This window comes from Chelonus insularis, unplaced genomic scaffold, assembly GCF_013357705.1.
Source record: "Chelonus insularis isolate UGA/USDA-ARS -01 unplaced genomic scaffold, ASM1335770v1 contig_144_pilon, whole genome shotgun sequence".
Taxonomy (NCBI): domain Eukaryota; kingdom Metazoa; phylum Arthropoda; class Insecta; order Hymenoptera; family Braconidae; genus Chelonus; species Chelonus insularis.
The window spans coordinates 564017-582757 of NW_023276385.1; the positions used below are offsets into that span (position 1 = coordinate 564017).

The 18741-nt window shown below is 31.2% G+C and overlaps 1 protein-coding gene across 2 annotated transcripts; it reads left to right on the forward strand.

Annotated features, from left to right (window-relative positions):
* The first annotated feature begins 107 nt into the window (after positions 1-107).
* Positions 108-18719, forward strand: Best2 (bestrophin 2). Of its 2 annotated transcripts, XM_035096568.1 has the most exons (10): positions 108-787; positions 7737-7847; positions 8427-8598; positions 9494-9623; positions 13526-13764; positions 15425-15553; positions 15876-15983; positions 16053-16313; positions 16400-16661; positions 16752-18719. In XM_035096568.1, exons 1-10 carry the CDS (start codon positions 717-719, stop codon positions 17810-17812), a joined length of 2544 nt encoding a protein of 847 aa, XP_034952459.1. In that variant the 5' UTR covers positions 108-716; the 3' UTR covers positions 17813-18719. The 2 variants fall into 2 exon arrangements, with proteins under 2 accessions (XP_034952459.1, XP_034952460.1); XM_035096569.1 differs by lacking the exons at positions 108-787; positions 7737-7847; positions 8427-8598 and having other exon boundaries at positions 9494-9619.
* The last annotated feature ends 22 nt before the right edge of the window (positions 18720-18741 follow it).

Sequence of the window (18741 nt, forward strand, 5' to 3'; positions counted from 1 at the left end):
ATGCGGAAATTCACCGTGGGGTGGCGTTCGCCTGTACCCTTGTCTCTTGGTTCACCAAAGAGATTATGGTGGTCTTTTGTTCAGTGAAGTATCAGGTCAGTATCCAGTAGGTATTTCATTGCTTTTTATCTTTGATTGTTATCAAACTACGTTCTTCAAAGTGACAGGGGTATGTTCAATATGTAGAATTGAATAATGTCAAAGAGAATTGGCAGATTGTTAAAGAAGATAAATATTGCCAGAAGGTACTGAAGAGAATAACTTTCAGGGTCTTTGCAATACGTCTTACGTACCTGTACATATTGGTTGTGGTGGTGGTGGTGGTGGCGGCAGCGTCACTCGGGGCCCGTTTCCCATTAGTTCGTGTAAGTCTGTGCAGTGGAGCTCAGTCAGTAGACAGTCAGCACTAGCTCGATCATCTGGTTAGTGATCATCGAGGTATTATTCTTGTGTGCCTCGATCTCACATATTTTGTCCCAAATGACAATAAAATTTAACCGGCGAACCCACGGCTTATGTGATACCTGAAAATATCAGATGATTTGTTTGTTTATACAAGTGTACGGATGATTAGACATTTTTTTATCAGCATCGTAGTTTGGTTGTTGACGTTTGCCAAAGGTCTAGTCGAATTGGGACTTATCAGAAGACTGCTACAATACATTTGAACATAATTCGGAAGGAAGGGGTGCGTCGCTAGAGCGTTTGACCGGGAAATGACTATATCCTACGCTAGCGAAGTACCAAACGGATCCAGCTTTGGCTGTTTCTGGCGGATCCTCATCAAGTAAGTCATTTTGATATTTTTGCTCATTTCATCATTTTAACATCTAATTATTTCTGTGCAATTATTTATCCAGAAACCGCGATGATGACGATGATGATATTAATTAAATAATAAGTCTTACGTATCTGCTTCATGTTATTGAACATGATCTTATGAATATGAGCCTTGAATAGTGTCCAGCTTTTTGTTAACGTGACGCAAAGTCACTCAAGTCGCCACGTATGACAAACGATCGTGCCATCAGCGAGTGTGTTTCGGATTCAGCATAAATATCTTTATGTGTAATTATAATCGGCTCATATATCTGATGATGTAGTCTTTTGACTGATCGACTTTGCAGTCATATACACACTTGAGGGATACAATACGGTGTGGGCGGCAAGCTGGAGAAGTTGCGATATTGCAAACGCGATTGTTGTGCAATGAAACCTAACTTTCGACTCGTTGGTTCTTGGCGCACCGGCTGCTAAACGAGTTATTATTTAGGGACGCAAGTGTTGACAGCCACAAAACAATTTTAGAATACTAACTTTGATAATAGTCATTCAAATTTACTACAATGGAATTTTTTATGGTTAACTTTTTAAATTCTTATCACTTGAATTACAATTCAATCAACTGTTTAGCTTTTCATTCTGAAATCGAAATAGAACGCATTATTATTTCCTTATTTTTGGTCTGTCATAGTTTAACTTTTATTCAATCTATAAACTACCACTTATGAATGACAATGACCCTATCAGTGAACAATCAATTATACAGAAATATTATTAACTTAATGTTACATGAAAATCAGTTATTGTCAATAACAGATGAAAGAACAAAATATATGATCATAAAACTGTCAGATTCATTAAGTCTTGGTAATATAGAGTTTAATAATAATGATATTATTTTGAAGCCAATAATCGTAAAATATGTATGCATATTTCATGAGGAATGTGATAATTAGCTCATCATTACTTATGTGAAGGTGAATGTCGAAATTTCTTATAGAACTTTTATTGATCAAAAAATTTCCATTTCTTCAAAACAAACATCTAGGAAATCAAAAATTACAATAGCTATTAATGATGTCATCAATGATCAAGTAAAAGCAACTGATGCGATTATAATTCGAAGAATCCTTGATTTGTTTAAAGAAGACATTTAGTTGTCTGCTGCACAAAGGACAAGTTACATCATCATTAAATTATGCAAAAAAATTCAATACGTAATTAACCAGTGAAGACCTTATAGAAATTATAAAAAATTATCACAAGTTCCAGAATATATTGTAACTTATTTCAACAGAGAATTATTGCAATTCATTGGGATTGTTTCTGTTCGTGTAATACCAAGCAAGAGGGTCAAAAGGTTTGCATCTATAATCTTATCATATATGCACGTGTGGTGTTATTATTCATTATGTCCTTGCAATATTATATCGCTAAGTCCTCAATTGATTACTTTCTCTCTATTAAAGCTCCTTTTAATTTCAATTTAAAAATAATTTTATGTGTCATAATGAACAGATTACTCTGTAAGGTTGAGGTTTGTAATCGTAAAATAACGATAAAAGTCTGATGAATTGTGAGAAGAAGATGGATGAACGTATAACAACACTTGTGTAAACAGATCGCGTGAGTCAAGTACCCTGAGGAGACTTTTATGTAAATAAAATAGCTGAGGAAAAGAAAGAGTTAAATACGTGAATTTCCTTTCTTCAAAAATGTTCATTTTACTTCATTATGCATAACATTTCATCATTATCTTATTGAAGAATAATTAATGACAAAGAAAAATTTTTAATTTTCTAATCAGGTATGGAACAATGAATTATTTGATTTTTCATAAATAATTAATTAATTGTTAACAGATTGGATCAAAGTCTTGCACGACAATTTTCTTTTTATTCATCTTCAACACAAACTATTAATAGGAATTTCATTGAATTAATAATATTGATTGAAAAATTAGGAAGTGCAAAAAATATTATATTATATCGGAAATATGTTAAAATGCTCACATCATACATGAAAAAGTATCTCTAAATGATGTGAAAATGGAGCAACATATTTTTAACCACAACACGTAGGTTAATGTCGTTGACAGGAGTAAGGAAAAGAGAAAGATGCTGCGGAGGAAAGCGAGCGTGCATACCAGGTGGAATGATCACGACGACAGGTTTATAAATAATCTTACCGTGATCCAAGAATAGAAAATCGGTAGATTGGCTCTTTCTCACTTGAGGAAAGTCGTAAGAACATTCACGACTTCCGGTTTAGTATGATTACACCTGTTCACTTATATATAATATCTCTGGAATATCCATATGCAAATATAACTAACTCGTTTGAATACTTGCTTGAAATTCGTAGTAATCTACGTCATTCAACATCTTCGCTTATTATGAAGAGTCTTCCTCATGATGGGCATCATATCACAGCCTCTAGTCTCTGATCCTCATCAACTTTGGTAGTAAAAGCTTGACACAAATTCCAGAGTTACTTGAAGACTGAAGTGGTACCGAGAGCTCGGCGTCACGCGCCAATCACCTGGACGTATGAGTGCCGCTATGTCGCTACCGAATCGCCTAGAAACCTGAGCTGACCCGACTTGCGTTCAGTATCATACGTTCAATACGTTGGTTAGTCTCCGGCGCACGTGTCTGAAGACCGTTCCACGAGTAGTCAGCCAGGAGAGTCTCCATTCACTTCCTCCACCACTACCATTGCTTTTATCTGCACCTACTGCTTCTCTCCTCATTGATTCCCTTGCACGATCGTCTCTCCAATCAATTCCATGAGTGGAATTCAAATTTAACACCACACACATCCATAAACCCGTCCTTGTCTGATACTCGAGGTCTCCTCGAGGGTATATTTCTTTTTCTCCTTTACATACAATTCCGGTCTTCCTCTCAGAAATCTGCATTCAATGGTTGTTCCTGCTGTTTAATTTCTGGGAAATTTTTCCATCTGAGCAAGATATATCTGAATTAACACACTGTTTGACGCCTGAAAAAATAGGTGAACAATGTTTGCATCATAATGGCTATCGAAGTGAGGACGAGAACGGCGTGGCATCGCTCCACCAAGCGTGACCGACTCTAAATGTTATGCAACCTTTTTGTACTCAGCTCTATAACCTTGCTACCAACTTCTGTTTATCTTGTGTCAACTGTTATGCATGCTTTAGTAAACTAGTGAAATCTTAGTCCAATAATTCCAGCAAGAAACTGTCCAAAATTTCCTCTTAGTTCTAGGTTCTATACTATTATATCTATTATTGAATTTCAAGTCACATAACAAGTCACCAAAATAAACGAGACTAGACGTTTTTCTTACGTAAATTGAATTATTGAAACTATCCGGAAACTGTTTATTAATTGGAAAGGTTATAAATTAGAATATTTATTTTATAAAATGTACAATGATTAAATAGTTAATTATTATAAAAATTTTTAATGTAGTCTGTAATATTGGTTTATAGCTGAATTGAATTAAATACCAATAAACAGGTAACTAGAATTATAGTTAAAAAGTAAACAGTTTTAATAATCGAAAATAGAGGCAATATAATTGTTTTATCTTTATTATGAATCAATTGGTTGATGAACAGGTAAAAATTTTTTATTTCAATTTTCAAGTAAATATTATCAATTTAAAATATTATTATAAACCTTAAAAAAATTATAAACGGGAAAAAAATATATCAATTCAATTGACACTTTTATAATAACTTTTTTTTTTGATATTAAAAAAATTCTTTGACATGCAAAAACTGATCAACAAAATAATTATATGATGATGACAATGATTAGCAGCGAATTCCTATTTGCTATAAAAAAGTAGAAACTTATATTACAAACATTTTTTATATGTTGTTTACATCGTTGAAATTCATGAATTCTTCGTCCTTCAATAAAGATTTGTAAGAATCACAACAATGTCCTGGATCCTCCAAAGTCTGCATTACATTTATAATATGCACAACTTGAAAAGGTACAAGGTTGCCTCGTAATCATGTCACTGTCAGTTGCTCATTAATATGTTTGTCACTCGCCTAAATTCTAATCATACCTATATGAATTACAACAATCGATCATACTTGATATATTACTACTATACCACAACCAATTTCACTATTTGAATTTCAGTCTTATATTCTAATATGAGTTCTGAATGCATCAAATGCAATCCATAAGTTAATAAATATTAAATTATGTTGTTCATCAATCTAGATATTTATATTTTAAAAAATTATTTGATTTAATCAATATGATTGACATGTCTGTATTTTAAACTTCTGATTGAGCATAGAATTTTGATATTAAAATTGACTTCAAAATGGGTATGGAGTAAAAAAAAAGTTAAATCGAACTATGAAAATTTATTACTGAAAATTAAACTTTTCTAGAGTAAGTACTAGTGTCATTAGTTATTCAATTTCGAAATCTATAAAATTTTTTGCTTTATCAATTGCATCTACTAATGATATACAACTCCTAGTCTATCATCATTTCCTCTAGATCTCACATCCACTTCAGGTTTTTATGTAGACTGCCCATCCACTACGACACGTCCTGGAAAACATCAAAAACCGTTCAATTATATGACTGGAGCTAAATAAAAAAGTGAAATAAACGAGAGCTGAAGCAGGAAAAAAATTGAAAGGTGCTACTTGAAGATCAAACAACAAGACCTTGACGAGCCTTGACCGGTGGACCGTTACTTTCCACCATTTTGTTAGAATATATACTTGATGTATTCAATTTTTCATTTTTTCACTCTAGTAATGTTCATTTGCATTTACCAAGCTTGCAAAAAGGATTATTTATTCCTCCTATTAATAATAATGATTACAAAAAGTGCTTCAAGCATAAAAAGTCATTTATATTAATGCAAATTGTCAATGACATAACCAAGTGAAATGATCAGAAGATTATGAATTATAAATCTCAAAACCTGTTAATGTGGTTATATCTAGACAATGAAAGTATCTTTTCCTGAATGTTCGAAGGATCTTTCAAAAAACATGAAGAACACAATAAAGTATATAAAATGAAAAACGCAATGCATCCGTTACCTACCGCAAGTTTTAATACACTTTGTTCTTCTTTCCTTATTTCATTCCAGGCCATTCGAAGGACGTCTAGTCTCAAGTCCAGCTCATCTTCGAGTAGCTTACAGTCAATACTATTATATATTGACTTTAAAACAGTTCAATAAAACTTGAATGATTTCTAGTATAAAATAGAGCTTATTAAATACATTTACAACTTCATGAGATTATTTAATCGGCAGTGTGTATGATTAGATGACAATAACGGAAGTGGTAAGAGTTTTGATCAAAGTCGACAGATACAGCATTTACCTGTATGGTATAGTTGCAGAGCCATTGGTGACTCATGTTTCAGCAATATTTAACATTCTGTTGCGATATGATTGTGCTTATTGTACTGTGGTTACTTCCTTCTTTAGATTTCCAATTAAAAATTTATTTCGTGGTAATAATATTTAATTTGAACACACATTTCATCTGTTATTCGACAAACGTGAATTTTAGCACATGTGAAACCCAGTTCAACATTTCTCTGCATTTTATTTCAGCTCTCATTTTTTATGATTCAAATGGTGTGAAGCTTCATGCTTGTTTAATCTGGTCATATCGTCATGCATGCATGCATCTCAATTGCTTTATACTTTTTTGTTATAATTGCTCAATGCAATTATTATAATTAAATATATAATAAATATGGACATTAAGAATTAATAAAAATCCATTGTTTTATTTTTAATAATAGGAGACAGATTGAAAAACATTTCCTCCTCGATTATTTCGTGAATAATAAAATGATAACAGATGGATGGAAAACTTTTAATATGTAGTAAGTCTTGATGATTATCTTTTTGGAAAAGCCTTCGACTTTGCTTTGATATTCTGTTGAGTATGGCCGTAAAACTGTATCGAAGGTCGTTGAGCTGATAGAATGCTTGTGGCACTTTGCTACGTGGCGTAAGTGAACGCAGCATATTTTGTACTCGCACTGGCGAGTATTCGCACTAACCCCGAGTTCAGATGCATAAAAATTTCCTAAAACACAATAAAATGTCTGCACCTCACCTTCTTGACCTACTGACATAGAAATTAAATATAATCAACGGTTTTATTAACTGGGAATTACATGATAAATTTTTGTTTCGATGACTATAATGTTAAGTCAAGGCTTGGAATAAAAGTAAAAATTATTGTGAAAGAAGTAAAATACGATGACATATTACAGATAAGATTTTTTCATACCATTTCATTTTGAGATTATTTATTTTCGAATTACAGATATGCTGTCATCATTTTTTTTGCAAATGTCAATCATTATTGTAAATTGTAAAAAAAATCTTATGAAAAAATTAGACTCATGATCATCATGTAACGAAACAAAAATAGTTAAATTGATTCTTGGAAGAAACGCCCTGTATGTATTGTGGTTTACTTTCACCGCGATTTCGAGACCGACTTTTTTTATCAAAGAATTTCGAATTGAATATTTTGAGTGAAGATGAAATGGAAAAAAAACTTTCATTTTTCTAGTATCATGATGAAATATTACTGTCTAATTAAATGTCATTACTCATCTATTTTTCAACATTACAAGAAACATTGAATCGTATTATTAGGATTTATGAAATCAAATTATATTAAGTTCAAATTTATCAACATAATATACCGGATGTCCTGTTAACGTTTTTCCGTTTCTACTCTTTTCACAAACTTCAAAGCATATATCGATGCTTTTTTTAAACTTTTATTAAAAAAAAAATTCATTTAGCATATTTCCATTGAAACGATATCTAATATACTGACAAAAATAAAAAAAATTTTGCTGGAATTTATATAATATTTATTCTACCGATATTTGAAATACTATCGAAAGCATTGTAATTGGAATTCAATTGGAATTTTTCAGATGGCGAGGATCAGTGTATAAACTCATTTGGAGAGAACTTCTGGTCTACCTCTTTTTGTATTATTTGATCAACTTTACTTATCGATATGTACTTAACGACGAACAACAGAAGTAAGTTGAGTTAATTTCATAAAAAAAATTTTTTTAAGTTAAAATCTAAAAGTTTTAATCCATTAAATAGCTATTTCTGATAAATTTTTTTAATGATTTTTTGTTGCTGTAAAATAATGGAAAAAACTATTTTATGACTTACTTCAATGTAAAAATTTACCCATAACTATATTTTTTATTACCTCTTCAATAATTTAATCTACATTGCAAAATTACTGTCATAATAATAAAATTAACTTAGCAAATATTGTCTTAACGCACTTACGTCAACTTTTTGTAAAAAGTTCTAAAATAAAACTAATTCATTGACTTATGATCAATGTGTTTATCCTATCGATAATAATGATTGATCAGCTTAGAATGCATTTTTCTATCGCTTATGATTATATTTCCAACTATTTGTGCATTCTCCATATACGATCCTTTCCTTGATCTAGTTCTATATCATATCGATAATTATTGTGTCCTCAAAAATATAAAAGCATGATGATAGCAAATATGTCCTCGTTTACAATAGTTTTAATACCTGGAAGAAAAGTGTAAAAGAGTTATGAATAATGTAATTATTTATTACCGTAGGATATTTGAAAAGATTCGTTATTACTTTGGCAACTCCAGTGAGTCTATACCAATGTCCTTTGTCCTGGGATTCTACGTAAGTCTTGTAGTGAAGAGATGGTGGGATCAGTACAAGCTTCTACCCTGGCCAGACAACTTAGCTCTGTTCATCAGTGCAGCCATTCCTGGAAACGTGAGTTCCAAAATACATTTATGTACAACAATCAACGTCGATGAGCTTTGCGCATTAAATTGATGAGTTGCCCTGACATTATTTTATGTCGTTAACTCGTAATGAGTAGGTGATAATACCTATTGATTATACGTTACTTCCTACGGTATAATTGTAAACATTCAAATAAATTACGACAAATATTACACAAAAAATTGCTTCAATATCATAAATAGGTGTTAATTAGACTAGCTTATCGCTTAAAGTAAAATATGCAACAAATATTTCATTAAAAACTTACTTTCAAGGTCTTCATCGTTGTAAATATTTCCAGTAGGAGAACAATGACTTCAATTATACAATAAAATAATATTTGAGATTTTTTTTTTTGATATTTAAGGCTATTAAGCTGGTGGAACTAACTCTTCACATTGTCTTATCTACTCCTAACATCAAGAAGTATATTACAGATATATTAGGCAGCTATTATAAATATGAAAGATTATGTCTTGATTTATTGCAAGATTAATTTAGTGAATATTTTTATATGTTTATTTAGCAGTATCAAAGAAACTGTATATAACTTGACTTTCGTAGCGAAAGGGAAAGGTGTAGAAGTGAGATGAGGGGATAAGAAGGAAAGACGAACGGGTGAAACGTTTTGTACAACAAGCGTGTGAATTATAGTTAAAGTAAAAGTAAATCGATTAATCGTGTTAGCTCAAGTTATTCGGAAATGTAAAAATAGTAAGAAATTATTATCATAAATTACTAAATGTTTTATAAAAACCTAACACGTGCTCTTATTAATCTGCAACTTTATTCAAGTAATTGTATTGAGTATTGTGAAACAGAAGCTTATCTTATCAATTTATGTACTGAAATGAAATTATAATGATTTATTTATTGGTTTTAGGATGAAAGAGGCCGATTGATGAGACGTAATATAGTCAGATATGCAGTACTTGCTTATGTTATTACTCTTCAAAGGATATCATTGAGAGTTAAGCGAAGATTTCCAACTCTCCAGCATATTGTAGATGTAGGTAAGTGTAGATAAAATTATCATTCATTAATGAATGATTTAAATAATTTTTTCTCTCTTTCTTGTTTCCATAATCATTTTTACATTTAAGATAAATTAATACATAGTGCTCTTCTTCTTTAACTAAATGTTACCGCTTGTATCCAGTTACTTGATGTTTTACTGACATGAAACGTCGAGACGATGAAAAAGACAAAATTAACAAGAAACTAACATGCGAGAATCTTTAAAGTAGACTTATACTTAGAAACTCTCATCTTGAAGAAGTTGAGACAAGTGTAGAGTCATGAGTGAAGCATTCCACACGATATGCAGTGAATTTTCAGAAAATTCAGTAAACAATTAACTTACAAGTTACTTGGAATTACTATTAGTATTTATTCATAACAAAGTTGTCCTTTATAGACGCTAATTGCTAATTAACAGTTAATTATGGGTAAATAGTGGAAAATAATTTACATAGAAAAATAAAGCATGACAAGCCACGTGAATTGATAATTGAAAAAACATCCTAGATCCAAAAAAAAAAAAATCAATAATAGAATCAATATAATTAAATACCAAGTAGGTTTTTAGTTGCTGCTATTATTTACTAGTTATTCATAGGAATTTAATGAGGTTGAATGAGACTGTATGATTCACGAGGTTGGAAAATAGTACATCAGTTATGTTGTTTTTTAGTATCATTCATGAAAACAAAACCAACATACTCTAAACATTCAGAAAAACATGTATTTCTACAAGATGAAATAATTTCTATTAATTTATAATTTTCTATACTAATTAGTATTTAATAGCGTTAAAGAATTTATTATGTATTTGTTAGAAGATATATTACAGGTGTGGTATGCATGTATTTATATTAAACTGATTGAAATCGCTATCGATCAAGCAGCAAACTACCTATAAAGTAGTTTAGAAACTACTCTTTTCCTTTTCCTGATCACTTTATTCGTTTTAGAGAAAAGTCATGGCGATCTATTTCTGGATACTATAATTAATACTAATATTGAAAAAAGAATAACGAAAAATACCTGTTGGTATATTATTGCTACAGTTAAATGTTACTATTCGTTAACATACATATCAAGGCTTATTTTTAATTGTAGTAAATATATCTTTATTGGCATTTTGATGGAATGTCTTTTTTTTTACTCACCTAAAGAGACATTGATAATTATACAGAAGGTAGATAGTACCGTTTTCTCAGGTTTCTTGAAGAGATAAAGACTGATAGCTATAAGCCGTAATTCTCTAAGGGTGATCTACAATTTTCTCGTTGGCGCCAGCTACCATGTAGTTTCTTTCTTTTTTCACCTGCATCACTGAGCTAGGCTTCTTTTTATGCGTCGGGATATAGGTATAACACATGATTTCAAGACAGAAAGAAAGGAATAAACATCAACATGCAGTCTATTCCTGTTCAGCGTGCAGTCCATCGTTAATTACATGTCAGCTATGAACTCTTTAAGTACACTTTTATACAATTTCTTCGTGTCTCCTCCCTTTTATGTGGTTTTTAAAGAATGCAATTGATATATACGTCGGTTGATAGTCTAAATATTCCTCACTGTAATCAATAATTTCCTTACTGGCGCCAGACTATCATTGCTTCCATTTCCTTTTTACTTTAGAAATAAACTTGATCTATTCTAGGAGCAATAATCACCAGCTTGACCGTTGGTTCACGGTCCATTTGATACTTTACTTTTCTCTTTCTTCTACCGCAGTCATAATCATGAGCACGTTCTTTGGAACAACCATTTTACTCTTCCTTCCAAATCATTAAACACATTTTTCTCTTTGATATCAATAGATTTGCTCATTAATTCTTTCATTTACATTGAGAGATTTTTCAAAAGAGTACGTTAACAAAGTTTTACTTATTAGATAAAGAACTTTGCAGTTATTTGATTTGCTGGAAGCCAAAAGCCGTCATTATCATCATTTACCTATTGCAGTCGTAATCTTCATGTCCCTATATGATAGTCATTAGCATTATTATATACCATACATGAATGTATACATATATGTCTATAATCCAAGTAGGATATTCTGGTCGTCACTACTGCAAAAAAATTTACTACTATTCTCATAGCGTATTACTCTCCAGTATTTTTTATTTTTTCTATATCTCATTTACTCTTATCTTACGTGCTAATAAAATATCACTGGCACGCGCATCAATGTATCTTATATGCGCCCACCTCTATATTTAGCACAAATTGTCGACAGCATTTGCTGAGTTTCACCGTGATTATTTCCAGAGGATATAGCGCGCGTAAATAACGAGAAATATGTAAGTAATTACGTCCGTTTGCTAGTTGATGAATATACTGCCAAGTCTATCGAGAGTACAGATTAAGCATTATTCATTCTAGATTATTTTTCTTCCTTTTTATCATTATAGGTACTATACCACGAAGTAAAATTATTGTAAAATAAAAATGATAATTGATTACTGTTTTTAAAGATAATTTAATGTATAAAATTGACCATGATCCTTTAGCCTTGAAGAAGATTGAATGAAAAATTTTTTAAATCCATTATAAGTAAAATAAATTTGCAATGAATTCAGCGCTGCCATCAAGTAGCCCTTTACCATTTTAAAAAGGCAAAAACTCATTGGATATACCAAGCACGAAGATTCAATCATTTATTGTGTTTGTTGAGTTCAATTTGAATGAAAAATTAGTCTGTGATTTGTGTAGTTATGAAGTTTAATATATGTTATATTAGATAAGACAAGTTACTCGATCGAATGTTTGTGATGTTACCCAATAATAGTCGTTGTTTTCATTCTCAATAGCTTTCAATTTCCCTCGTGAGAATTAAACGTTGGAATTTTCTCCTTGGCAGGAAAATAGTCAATTGAGACGCGAAGCGCATCGAGAGAGCGCGAATCGAATTGATTCAAATGTTTCACGGACTTCTAATTACGCGGGAATATTTCCTAATCACACGCATCGGGGTTTCACCCGGCGCCAAGGTAGCTACAGGTATTCCTTCAAAAGTATTTATTCATTGTTGGCGTGACAGGAGACCATGGTTGATTTATTTTCTACACTTACAATTAGTCATTCTTTTACTTAGTGGAATAGCTTTATCTACTTATTATTATTCATTGTGAATAATTGCACGTGGTAAAGTGGTGATGCTCTTTAACATCCTTTAACTCTCAAGTTTTTCAAGAATTCAACAACTCTTCAGGGTTATTATTCATCTTATTTATATCTTTTACACGTAAATCACAGTGTTATGCTCCTGCTAATCTTTAAAAGAGAATTCGTGGTGCCCTAGACTGCACTGAGAGACAGGTTTTCTTTGTTGAGTTATTTTTTGTGCTTCTCTTTCTTCTTTAACCCTTTAAAAGAGAACAGAAGAAACAAATTGAAAAGAAAGGGGGAATATAAAGAAAATATCTGAGCTTGTACTTATTTTTTACTTTCACGACGACCTTGCTCAGTCGACAAGGACCAACGAGTTTCTTGACCTGTTCCATCCTCTCGTTCTCCATCCAGGTGTATTATATACGATGCAGCTTCTTGACTTTCCAGTCTACATTTAAAAATAAGTGGATGCAGTCAAAAATATTTGAGATACTGCATTTTATGACTCTGAGTCACTCTCATGTCAATCTCATGATCAAAATGATCCATAAAAATTTTTATTTATTCGGATATTTTCTTTATATTTATTCATCATAAATAACTTTTTCTTGAAAAAAAATTGATATAAATTAATAAAGTTCATTACCACATATATTTAAAGTAGCCGATAAGTAGTTTTAACATTGAGAGAAATTTATTATTTCAATTATTTTCATCTATATTTTTTACTCTTTACTGTAAGTTTGAATTCCCTTATTCTGTTCAATTTTATTTATTCTTTGTTTCTTTGTAGGTTTAATGATGGAGTCAGAGAAAAAAATTTTCGAGATGATGAACAAAAAAGCAGCAATGTCTAAATACTGGATGCCGCTAGTGTGGGCAACAAATATAATAAATAGAGCAAGGAAAGAAAAATTAATAGATAGTGACCAAGTCGTTCAGACTCTTCTGGTGGAACTCAGTGACATTAGAAAAAGATTAGGTGCTCTAATTGGTTATGATACTGTTTGTGTTCCTCTAGTTTATACTCAAGTAAGTATTATTATCAACCATTTTGTTTATGAAGTAGTTTTATTATTTGCATGAATAAGCATTATTATTTTACAAATATTTTAAGGTTCTTACTTTTATCATTTTCACTGTTCTTACAAATGTTATTGAAAAAATGTACATACATTTATAGTTACGTGATTCATTAATGATCAGTTCTTCTTCAGTTGTTAAAACATCTTTATTGGTGGTTTATGATAATCGTTAGTTTGCACCGTACATACAATTACTTAACGTCCACTATTTATTGTAAATAACATAAGTCTTCGTGAAGTATGAAATTGTCATAACACAGCAAATATGATGAAAAAAAATTATTTCGTGGAAATTTTACTACCTGGTTCGATAAAAATTTCCTTAATAATTATTACTAATGTGTTGTGAGTTGCAAATGAATGGAATTTATAATTTATGATAAATTATCGCTTTCTGATATGAATGTTGAGTCTCTATTGAAAAAAATTCAAGAAATTATGAATCAGAAATGAAATTAAATTTGTTGTATATAAATTACTTTAAAAGTAATAATATAATTTTTTTTTTCATTTAAAAAATTGCTGTTTATTCATTAAGTGTTAATACTATTTAGTAGGTTTCTATGTTATTTGGCTTTTGAAATACCGCGCAATCAGGCCATCTTCATAAATAAAATTCTTCAACTGTTCGTGCAGTACCTCTGGTATTGTTTCAATAACTGACAGACTGCGTTATAAAATTTACTTGTTATTATTTTTTATATAATTTATTGTTCTCAATAAATCTTTCTGAAACATGTCATGTTAAACAATTATTTTTTATGTAAAGAAATGATCTTTAAAGTAATGTTTACCATTAGCAACAAATTATATTATTTATTTATGACGAGACGTGGAGATAATTCTAGAAGAAAATTTTTGGTGTAAGTTCTTTCCTTTTCCGGAAAAATGTAAAATCTTCATAGTTGTAATTAGTTAGATGTACACAGCGTGTGCATTGTGCAATACTAATTGTTCATCAAGTAACCAACCTAATGGCAGAATCGTGGCATTATTTTCAGAGGCGCCGAAGAGTCGGCATATAATTCAGGTGCTGCAGCTGTACGTGACGATAAAACACGTGAAGCTTTGGCAGTATTTACTTGAATACGAAAATAATTTTATGAAGGCCATCTCCTTTCGATTATGAATCATCAATTTTTCTTTACGCACAATTTGTCATATCTTCACAAAATATTTCACTGCCAACTTACATATTGTAGCATAGCTGTAACAATAAATAAATCAGGATCAGAGAAAGTAGATACATAAAAATAAAAATATGGTATACACGTGGGTGAACTGTTAGGAATCGTGACTGATCGTAATATCTCTGTATTGTTTCTTGTGAAGTTGAAGTCTTAAGGTTATACCTTGAGTAATAAAAAATTCAACTGGGATAGATGCTTATTGTTGATCAAGAGTTTAACGGAGTTTAAAGCATAAAAATTAGAAAGCTTATACGTCGCTCTAGTGATGTCTTTAAATGAACGATTTTTGTAAATTTTTTCTGTCACAATCAATTTGTCACGGCATTTTTAATGAATTATCATTAGAAAGTTATTTTAAATAAAAAATAAATCATTAAAACTAATTGATAAATTAAAACATACCTTTTTCTTTTTCAGGTCGTTACGCTATCCCTTTATGCCTACTTCTTTTCAGCACTTTTAGGCCGTCAATTTGTGGTACATTCAGCAGGAGCTGGAAAGTATGAAGATCCAGATATGTATTTTCCAGTATTTACAACTCTTCAGGTAAACTAAGACTTTCATAAATTCATGAAGAATATATTTAATATATAGATTTAGATAGATTTAAAAGGTCACATGTGACTAATTTGTTATGAAGGAAAAAAATAGTCAGCTTCTATTATTATGCAATTGTAAAGTAAGAGTAGGAATGTCTGACAAAGCAATCTGATGTTGATAAATATCCAGTATTTTGCATCTGTTTATTCAGATATAAGTCTATTATCTTTGAAGTAAAATGATTTCTGCATCTCTAGCACCTATTTATTCCAATGCAAGTCTATTATTTCTGAAGTGGAGTAATAAACGTTTCTATTTGTTTTTACAGTTTTGCTTTTACGTTGGATGGCTAAAAGTAGCTGAAGTTTTAATTAATCCATTTGGAGAAGACGATGACGATATTGAACTCAATTGGCTCATTGATCGTCATATAAAGGTATAAAATTAATTGATAATTTATTTTCAAATGAATAAAACCGATTTAAATATCGAAATTAATTTACAGGCCAGTTATATGATTGTGGATGAGATGCATGAAGAGCATCCAGAACTTTTAAAAGATCAGTATTGGGATGAAGTTGTGCCAAAAGATTTGCCATATACTGTAGCAAGTGAACAATACCGACGTGAAGAACCAAAAGGTTCTGCAGAGCATTACAAAATTAAAGAAAGCGACGCTCTTTATGCGAACGTGATGTTAGGTACTCAAATTCATAGCATTAATCAACATAGAAAAGCACATCAAGATGATATGTATGCAGATTATGTAAGTTTAAATTTCATTTTCACTTTAAGACTAAAAACATAAATAGAATAAATTGTAAAATATCTATTTTATATTTACAATTATAGGAAAGCGTGGATACACCTTTAGTTGAACGAAAAAAGAATTGGCTTCAACGTCAAATTACTAGAATGGGTTCCGTCAGAAGTTCATCAACAACTTATAGTAGCAATGGAGGATTTTTTTCTCGAAATAGACACAATAGTGTATATAGTAGTCCTGAAAATGGTGGATTACCTCAGAATAATTCCAATTCTGGAACAAAAATTTCTTTGTATGATCGATTAGTCGGTAGAAAGAGTATTAGAAGCCAGCGAATGGGTCGTCAAGGTGAGTTTTATTAATTAAATAACACATTAAATACTATTAATTTGAATAAAAACAAGTATTTATGTGATATATATTTAATTATTATTCCAGGAACGATGACGAAATTAAATGCAGTGCCAGTGTCTCTAAAAAACCGACCTAGAATTCCAACACCAGATGTAACAAAGGAAGTAATAGATCGTGAACAAAAGCTAGCACTCTCAGCAAGTAATGCCGCAAATATTGGAGCTGGAGTTGTAGGTGTGGGTGTTGTTCCAACTAATGGACACTATCCACACGACATTTCAGTAGTTCAATTAGTTTTATCGCCAATTGCGGAAACTGAAGGTACTCCTGCATCTGGAAAAGGTGGAACCGCTGCTCTAGCTCAAGCAGTGTTGCCTCCTACATTGACTAGTGCCGGATTTGCGGCTCCTGTCACTTTAACTCCAGTGACAATTAGTCAGTTATCACAGTTGGGAATAGGCACCACAGTTGCATCGCCTATGCCACGAACGAGTGAGGTACAAGCTTTTCATCAAGCCACATTGACTGAAGTGAACAGTAGTGAAGAAGAAGGATCAACAAGTTTAAGTATTATCACAAGTTCGAAAAATTCAACAACAGCTGAAGGTCAAGAAGATCGGTCAACACCTTTAATTGGAGAACGTCAGAGTCCAATTGGAAGTCACGGAAGCACCCCTACCTTTGACAGTTACAATGAACGTTCAGCTATTTTAATGAGTCCTGATAAGCTCAGTGGATATACCGTAAAAACACCACCAACATCACCAGAAGCCCGTTCAAAAGATTCTAACAGTGATGCAAGAGGAAAACGATCAACGTCACTTCCAAGTCCTCCAGCAATGATGCAGCTGCGAGATGATCGCAGTATGTCCTTACCTCACTCGCCTGGATCTGATCGTAATGAGTTACGACCAATATCTGCTACCAATAAACATGTAAATCCGGTAATTGGAGGGCTTAATTCAATAAATCAAGAGGGAAGACAAAGGACTAGTAGTGTGGGAAGAGAACTCTCTCGACCACGCCATCAAGAACCTCATAGAAGAATCAGTACTCCTGCCACAACTAATTCATCTATTTTAACTTCTGGAAATATTCAGAGGTCGAATATTCCTGAAGATAATAGAGGCGAAGTCTATGTTTGATTATTAATTTCTGATAGATGAATTAATAATTTGATTTAGTGAATCTCATTAGTGTGAATTTTTTGTATATAATATTTATACGTTGCCAATTTTGTTGAAAAAGTGGATATTAATAAGTAATGTTACTTGTTGTTAAGCTTCCAGTATATTTTGATGATATTATTTTGTGATATACGAATAATATATGAATTAATCGCTAATGATGTATCTATATCTACAAGTGTATATAAAATGTTGTATTTATAGTCGAGAAAATGAGACCTTCATTTGGTGTTTGATGCCATAATAATTATTTATTCAAGGTCTCAGAAAACATAAAAGGTTTTCTACGTTTTACCAGTAGCCATAATATCATTTAGAATAATTAATATGTCCAAATGGAGTGTAAATGTTTCACCTACAGTATTTATTGCTTAGGAAGATTATTTGATTTTTTAGCTGGTGCTCATATATAATTATTGATAGTTATTTCTAAGATATTTTAATAATTAATTATATATTTTTATGTACTTAACCAGATTAATTAATATGATAGCTCAATTGATTAAGCAATAATCCATACGTCCATTACATTGTAGGGAGAAATTAATTATACTTTTGTTGATAATTATACTTTTCGCAATATATCGACAATAGAATTAAGAAATAATTTTATTACAGAAATATAATGAAATATTCTCGTAGATAATTATGTAAATATCTATAATGTGCAATCAATTAAATACTATTTAATTTATCATTTTTATCCAGGAATACATATCCCACGAAGACTTACTTACCATAAGATTTGAGTCTATCGTGTAAAAAGTTTATTTTATTTACAGTATTTGTATATAGTAATGATTATAATGATAACTATAAATATTCATATTGTATAACTAAGTGAGTAATTTTTAAAATTATTATTAATAAATGATAATAACACAGAT